General features: G+C 35.0%; 1 protein-coding gene across 1 annotated transcript in view; it reads right to left on the bottom strand.

The window, feature by feature from the left end:
- SMSr (Sphingomyelin synthase related) overlaps positions 1-8,841 on the bottom strand; it is a 37,032-nt gene that overhangs the window by 2,123 nt on the left and 26,068 nt on the right. Inside the window, exon 2 of the mRNA XM_017617739.1 lies at positions 2,592-2,749. Within this exon, the coding sequence (XP_017473228.1) occupies positions 2,592-2,682 (91 nt within the window). The 5' untranslated portion in view covers positions 2,683-2,749. The remainder of the gene's footprint in view (positions 1-2,591; positions 2,750-8,841) is intronic.

The raw sequence follows: 8,841 nt of genomic DNA, 5'->3' as shown, positions 1-8,841 counted from the left end.
TACTGCAGAATTTGATTGAAGAACACCCTATTTCAGAATTTGGTTGAGGAACGCCCTATCTCATACGAAAATTCATTGAAAATGGGCTAAGATAAGGCGTCTTTGAATCGGCAGCTGGAACTGCGTTTTTGAACCGAATTCTAAGATAGCGCAATTTTCAAAAAAATTGTAAAATAGGGCGTTCTTCAGCCAAATTCTGAAATAGGGCGTTTTTGAACTGACTGCCGAGATAGATCGATCTTCCACTCAGCCATCGATATGTACATGTACAGGGTGTCTAAGAAGTACTCTACCAAACTTGAGAAGAGGTGGTGAGCTCGCTCATAAGCAATAATTTTTCAGGTAAAAGTGTCACCGTTTTTTTATTATTACCTTTTTTTAAGTGTCATAAAATAATGTCAGGAGCAGGTAATAACGTACATTTGTACTTTGGAAGTATTTTACAAAAAAAATTTACTAAGTGTTTAGGCCTCCACGCTAAACCAAGTAACTAAACGGGTGAACCACCCTAATGTGAGAATGCACTTTCATGTAACCGAGCACACACACATACATACATGTGTATATATAGGGCCAAATAATTGCTACGCCGTTAGCACATACACATGAATGTCCTTTTACCGCTTGAATATAAAACTTCGTTAAGTTTCCCCTCCAAACAGTTTGTTGCTTGGAGGTCAAACTTAATTGCTCAAGATTAAGCTCGGTCACTTCTATCGAGCACTTCGACCACACCGGAAGCGATCCAGCCACGACTCCTGCGTATTTTTCAAGGTAATATTGTATACCAAAAATCACAAGTCACATTTCACCAATTTGACTAATAAAGCCACTTTGTTATATATTGAATTAATCCGTGGTGTTTGCTTTTGATCATTTCATTTCAAAATAAAACACCACGGAGGGCGTTCTTGAAAAGTTCTCTGAGATAGGTCGTTTACGAACTGGCTGCCGAGATAGGTCGATATTCCACTCAGCTACCGATTGTAGTTGCTATCGATTGTAGTTGTGTATTTTTATTTAAGCGCTTATAATTTCTATCTTTATTATTCTATTTAGATAAGCAGAATCTTATTATATTTGTAAAAAATTATATTTTGACGTTCAAGAAAGAAAGCAGAAGTAAACAATACTTTCCGTGTTGATGTTTATACAAAAAATAAGTTTTTTTTGGAAGTGTCTTAAAAAATTATGCGAAATTGGCAATAAATTAATGAATGCCAGTTTCACGAAAGCAATTTAAGTGAAAAAGATAAAAAATTCTGTCAGTTTCCATTATAAATTCAAATAAAAATATCATGTTTCACTTAAATTTCCTTCGTGAAACTGGTTATGATAATCTGGTTGGAAAATATCTTTGACATAGTGTATAAAGATGCCAAACTATATAAAAAAAAAAACTGATATACACTTTTCAAAACGCAAAAAAAACCCGAAATTTGCTTATATCTCAAAAATTTTATATTTATCTTCGAATTCAGCGGAGGTTTTTTTATTGAAACAGCACATTCAAAATACAAAAATTTGGTGGCCTTTTGCTTCGAGGTTGTAGAATCGGCGCCATCATAAAAGAAGGATCGTACACGCTTTCTCTAACGCAGAAGAAACTATTTTAGTGTCGTGGTAATCAAAGCCCAAAATGTTTACCGTAACAAAGTTTATTTTATTTACATACACACATTCTTCTTATTTGGCACTTACAACCAATTATCGGTTTGGGGATGAGACCAAAAAACTTCGCGATCTCTCTTATCCTTTGGGTTGTTGCACCAGTTGTTCATTCCGAGTTCGGACAGCTTCTTCTGTCCTTGCTGCTTCAATCGTATTCGTGGCGTCTTTTCTTACGTTGCCCACCATTGTGTGCCGAATCGGGATCTTTCTACCGGAGTGTCATTATTCATGCGCACGACATTTCCAAGCCAGTGCAATCTCTGTAAATCAGTGCATTTAACTAAGTCGGGGTCATCATAAACATCAAACAGTTCATCATTTCATCTATTTCGGTACTTGTTGTCCACGCGAACAGAGATATTGCGTAAAGTAGTTCTCTCGAAAGCCCATCCATATTACACTCATCAAAAGGAAAATTCTTCTTTCACATTTCTCCGCAAAAATATCTGTCCCGCTTAAGTAACTCTTAAGAAACTTTCCCCTTCAGTATCCAACCATCTTATTTACTTATCTCAATTTATCATGCGTCAGACACAATTTTCTTTACTTTATTCTTATACATCCTTTCTTTGTTTTTTTGTAGCCTTCAAACAACGCCTTAAAACAATTCGGCTCAAAAATTTCTCCGACATTAGTACAACAACTCACCAAATCCTATTCAAATCGTATAAATCATGGCATTTTTAAGTTTCAAGTTGTACGTCACAATATCTCTGGCAAATGAGGTATGTAATAGATGTGTTTACGGTATTAGAGCTTGATTGTATCTACAAGTTTTCTTAGAATTTTAGTGATAAGTGTCTTAGTTCAGTAAACAATTAGATGGGGTATTTAATTATGTTTTCTAAAGTGCCTTAACGTTAAATATTTTTTAAAAAAATATCTATGTACTTATGTAGATAAATTCTATATCGACTCACATTCAGTAATGAAAAAGTTTAACAGTGTCAGCGCTACCGTATGTCCACTAAACATGTAATCGCCGCATGTACGGACTCCTTGAATAGACATACCTAGCCCACTCCAAATGGTATAGGCCCGTGAAATGCGCAATTCCAATGCTTCTGTGATAGTCAGGCTGAAATAAGTAAAAAAGAGGAATAAATCGGTGTTTGTCAGTAATTAATCATACTTAAGTTCGTAGTATTAATAAAAACAATAATAATATTTCGGCGCTTATACTTCTGCAAAGTGTTTGGCCTAGCTTTTTATACAATTTGTGGTGTACATCCTGATGTTAAAACACAAATGGAGGAACCTACAATTTGCACCGCCTGCGAACGGCAAATGGTTTTTATGGGAAGCCCTTTCAAGGCAGAAGCACTCTCTGATTTAGATGTTGTTCGGATCAGTGATCGAACCAAGGTCATACGGAATGGTAGTAGGCTTCTGTCTGCTTACTTTTATTTTCTGTTTTAACTCAATTTACCTAAATTTCTGAACATTCAGTGCTTTCAGAAAGTATTCTTAGAAGTTTATCGCGTAAATCTTTGGGTAAATCTATAGCTTGTACCTGAACCCCTCATAAAAAAATAGCCGATTAATACTAATAATAATATTTTGGAGCTTACACTTTTGCTAGGTGTTAGGCCGAGCTTCTCGTCCATTTTGTGGTGTGCGCCTTGGTATTCTTACACAAATGGAGGGACCTAGAGTTTTCAGCTGACTCCGAACGGCAATGAATTCTATGAGAAGCTTTTTTTTTGGCTGAAATACACTAGGAGGTTTGCCATTGCTTGCTGATGGTGACTGATGTTAGAAAAAACTTTTCTAATTACATTTACATTTGCAACTCAAATTTTAATGTTTTTGAGTTATATAGCGGACTAGCTTTTTCCCGCGGGTTTCCCCCACGTCTTAATACAAATATGAAAAATACTTTATGTAACGATGTTATTTTATGTTTATTTATGTTAAAATATCTCCAAGAAATTATATAATAGTAGAAAATAATAGAAGTTCCAATTCATTATCAAAATATAAAATCGCATTAATTCACTTACTCCGTATCATCAACTGCGTAATCCTTCTGATTGCACTGTAAATGAGTGCCTGGCACACTCAACGATGTTATCAACATTGTGACACATCGAAGCAGAAACACTGTGCCAGCGAGAGCAAAGAATCGTCGCAAAAGTACAAGGCGGTATTTGTGAAAGATGCAAACGCAGCTCCAGATTAGGAACAGCAACGTGCCTGTGATCTCGCACATATGGAATGCCCAAGGTATGTGCGGTACGTTGTCGAGAAAAATGTCTGGCAATGGCGGATATCGTTTCATATCAGGCACGCGCTCGTGAACTATGACCATCACAAATGACGTTATCCAAGTAACAAGGAATGAGTATCCTGCAAAAGACATTGGAAATATAAGTTAAGCCATGAAATGTTTGAAAATTGCAAGTACAGTACCCCTTCGGTAATCGCGACAGATTGAAATTAGTGGTGGTTGCGATAACCGAGGTTGTCGCGATTACTAGGCCTTTTTTTATTATAAAATTTAAGAGAAAAACAACAAAATTCCAGCCATCAATTTCGTATACATGCATTTACTTTATAAACTCGCATTTTATTTCGTATACGTACATATTTACATATCCGCACTTAATATTAATATACAGATGTAATTAAAAATTTACGTTTTTGGAGATTTCATCATGCAATTAATAAGCCCGATTGTTCGCCAAACAGATGACTAACGTTTAAAGGTTGCAATGCTAAAAATAGTACTTCGCGAAAATCGAGATTTCACATTGATCGTGAGTCGCGATTACTGAGGGTGCCCTGTATTCGAATTTTTTTGCTAACGCATATTTTCAGATATGTATGTATATTAGACAAAAAAAAAATCGGTACAGTCTTTCCATTGGAATTATAAACTCTATTATATTTTAAGACGTTATTTCAGAAAAAATATTAAGATTTAAGCGAGCTGGACCGATTTGAAAATACCTCCAAAAATGGAGTTTTTTATGAATAAAACTAGTTTCTTAAAGATGTTTTTTGAAAAAATGCCCTCAAATGACAAAATGGCTTAAGCTTAAAAAATTTACATAAATAAATTTTAACGGAGTCGTAATAATGAGATTTTTGATGCTGTTTTTTAAACTTTTTTCAAAGACTGGTATAAGAAAAACTTGAATAACTGAACCTAAACTCTTCCGATTTAGACTTGTGAAGTTTCATTGGAAAGGTATTTTCTCACCCTTTTTATTTCTTTGCTAATAAGCTCATGCAAAGAATGAAAGAGAAAGGTAGGATGAACGAACATCATTCAAAGTTGAACTAAGATGTGTTGGTATTTGAAAAAAAAAATTGGGACACGAATGACTTTTTTTTGCACATAAATAAAAATAGTGGGAAAATTCCTTTCTACCGAGATCCCAGAAGTCTAAATCACAATAGTTTTGGCCCAGTTATTTAAGTTTTTTGTAAATCAATCTTTGAAAAAAGTAAAAAAAACAGCATCAAAAATCTCATTATTACAATTCCGTTGAAAAGATTTTTAAATATTTTCATGCAGATTTTTTAAGCCTAATCTGTTTTGTCATCTGAGGGGACTTCTTTCAAAAGGTTCTTTAAGAAACTATTTTTATTCTTAAAAACTCCATGTTTGGATGTATTTTCAAATCGGTCCAGCTTGCTTAACTCTTAATTTTTTTCCGAAATATTTTGGTGGACGTATTAAAATATAACAAAAGTTGTAATCCCGGCGGAAAAACCGCAACTTTTTTTGGTGATGTAGTCTAATGTATATACATCAAACTGCGCCTAAAGGTAAGACTGCAGTAGGCGACGCGACACGACACTACACAGCGCGGCAAAATATTTTTTGCATGGACTCTTATGGAGCATACCGCACTACGCTACAGCGGAGCTACGCGAAGAAAAATTTATGTAAAGAAACATAAAATTTGAGGAGAGTTCGCCAAGGAAAATAAAAATAAAAGGCATTAACATTACATCAGCGTCACTGGCATCCATCTTGTTTAAAGGTTTTGACGCAAATAACTANAGCATACCGCACTACGCTACAGCGGAGCTACGCGAAGAAAAATTTATGTAAAGAAACATAAAATTTGAGGAGAGTTCGCCAAGGAAAATAAAAGGCATTAACATTACATCAGCGTCACTGGCATCCATCTTGTTTGAAGGTTTTGACGCAAATAACTAAAAAAAAATGCAGCGAAGTGACGCGCCGCTGCAGTTTCAAAGCGGTATACCAAAAAGTGTCGCGCCGTGTCGCGTAGTGCCGCTGCAGTGTCGCGTCGCTTAGTGCGGTCGTACCTTTAGTTGTAGGGAGAAAATATTTTTGGTAAGCTACAAATGTTCCTTTGGTCATAAAAATGTGCGCTGCGAAAAATCTTTTACAAAGTGGTCAAAATTGCCTATAAGTCAGTGAGAAATGTAAAATGTTTTAATGGCACTTGATGTAGTTTTGTCCGCCGATATCAAATATGGCTACAATATTTTTNGGTAAGCTACAAATGTTCCTTTGGTCATAAAAATGTGCGCTGCGAAAAATTATTAAAATCGGACAACGGAAAGACGTGCCTCAAACGCCCTAAATTTCCGAAAATGTTTCATGCAATTTTTTACAAAGTGGTCAAAATTGAATATAAGTCAGTGAGAAATGTAAAATGTTTTAATGGCACTTGATGTAGTTTTGTCCGCCGATATCAAATATGGCTACAATATTTTCAAACCTCCCCAACTTTTAAAGTTATTGTGGGTTTTTCCACGTAAAATTACAACTTTCTAGGATTTGAAAAGATAAATTTTAACCCAGTAAATTTTCATCAAATTAATAATAATAATAGATTGGCGCTTACCGAGCTTCTCCTCCGATTTGTGGACCTAAAATCCGAGATGGCGGAATGTTTCCATATGAAATTTAGGGGCAGGACTGTAGATCTATAAAATTTCACTAAAACATTATTTTTTCTTCGTGCCAATTTTACCTAAGTTTACTGCGCTAAAAATTAACTTCTCAAAACCTAGAAAATTTCAATTTGACGCGGCAAAAACCTCAATAACCTTAAAAGTTAGGGAGGTTTAAGATATTGTAGCCATTTTAGACATCGGGGGACAAAACTAAATCAAGTGCCATTAAAGTATATGTTCCCACTGTTTTACAGGCAATTTTTACCACTTTGTGAAAAATTACATAAATTTGATGAACTTTAGGGCCTTTGAGGCACGTCTTTCTGTTATCGGCTTTAAACAATTTTTCGCAGGTCACGTTTTTATGACCAAGTGAACCTTTCTGGGGGGAGTCTTGCTTTGTAGGACAAAGCTGCAAAATAAAGCGCAGTCTAATATTCATACATGTGCTTAGTTAAAAAAAAACGCTAGTCTACTCACAAAATAAAAAAATGGCCGAACCGCGGCATTCGTGACGAAATTAATATCATAAATTTTGTGTTTCTAGTTCAGCTTTCGTCACTTGAAAATTTTACCTCAAAGAGGTGTTTTATTTGATATACTTTTTGTCAAAAATTCCCTACATTTGGCTTAATATAATAAAATTTTAAACCGAAAATCCCTGCATGTAGGGAATTTTCCCTACTTCTGGCGACACTGTGTGAAAACAAATGCAAACACACACAGGCCAATTTCGGCTGACGTCTGAGTCTCTCCGAAATATTTTGGTGGACGTCTTAAAATATAATAGATTTTATAATTCCAATGGAAAAATAGTACCGATTTTTTGTTTGTATGGGGAGTGATGCAGTCTAATGTACATATGTGGGGAAATCTTTTGAGATGGGGACACNAGGCCAATTTCGGCTGACGTCTGAGTCTCTCCGAAATATTTTGGTGGACGTCTTAAAATATAATAGATTTTATAATTCCAATGGAAAAATAGTACCGATTTTTTTTTGTATGGGGAGTGATGCAGTCTAATGTACATATATGGGGAAATCTTTTGAGATGGGGACATTCTGCGTACTGGCATATTGTTTCCGAGACAAAGCATCTGCACTCTCAAGTGCGGTTTCTGTACATTGGTCAATACTATTTATATGTGTAAATATCTGTAAATAGTTATTCACGAAAAAATACGGTTTAAACGACTAATTTATTTGGTAAAATCGAGAAAATCAGGAAATTTCTACTGCAACTCGCATAAATTCTGAAAAAAAATATTGCAACTTTGAAAATCTAACTTAATCAAATTCTGCAATAGGGCGTTCTTCAACTAAATTTTGAAATAGAGGGTTGTTGAGGGTTTTGCTAAAATCGGGAAATTCAGGAAATTTCTAGTGCAACGCGCATAAATTCTAAAAAGAAAATATTGCAACTTTGAAAATCTATCTCAATCAATTTCTGCAGTAGAGTGTCCTTCAAATAAATTTTGAAATATAGGGTTGTTGAAAAGTTTTTTGAGATAGGGCATTTTCGAACTGGCTGCCGAGATAAGTCGATCTTCTACTGAGCAGTGACACTAATGGTGTTTTCGTTTCTACCAAAAAATGTCTCTTTTGATTGCCCCTTCCTGTTTTCGTGTGTGAATCAGTGCCGTAGCCAGGGGAGGACTTCGGCAGGACTTGGAATTGACCCGATACATTCAAGTTAATCGATAAATTCCAATGATTTGATACATGTCGATAGTTCGATGAATTTCAAGAACACTTAAATCCGATAACTCAACAAAATTCGTTAACTCGACCAATTTCGATAACTGTGAAATTCGAGGGCTCGATAAATTTCGATAACTCAAAAACGTAAATTCTTTGGATACCTTTATAAATTTTTACTTTTGACAGCTCCACATTTTTCGAAAACTATCTAAACATTTTGCTAACTCGTTACACTCTGTTAACACGATAAAATTCGATAAGCAGTGATAAATCGATAAGTTTACATAACCTTGAAATTTCGATAAATCGATATATTTTGAAAATTCCATAAACTTCGATTCGTTGAACCAACCAATTTCAGTAGATCAATAATTATCCATAACTCTAAGTTGAAAGAACTCCATGCATTACGACACCTCGATAAATTTCGTTAAGTCTATAAATGATGATAATTCAATAAATATCGATAACTTGATACCTTTCGTTAACTTGACAAATTTCGTTAATCCCACACGTTTTTATAGCTCGATAACTATCCGTAAATTTGGACAACTAAGTTCTGTTCTGTGTCTACAAATTTCGATAA

Source organism: Rhagoletis zephyria, unplaced genomic scaffold (genome assembly GCF_001687245.7).
Source record: "Rhagoletis zephyria isolate East Lansing unplaced genomic scaffold, Rhagoletis_zephyria_1.1 Rzeph_scaffold_01480, whole genome shotgun sequence".
Classification (NCBI taxonomy): Eukaryota; Metazoa; Arthropoda; class Insecta; order Diptera; family Tephritidae; genus Rhagoletis; species Rhagoletis zephyria.
Note: the sequence above shows the minus strand (reverse complement) of the source record. Positions and strands in the feature narration are given on the sequence as shown.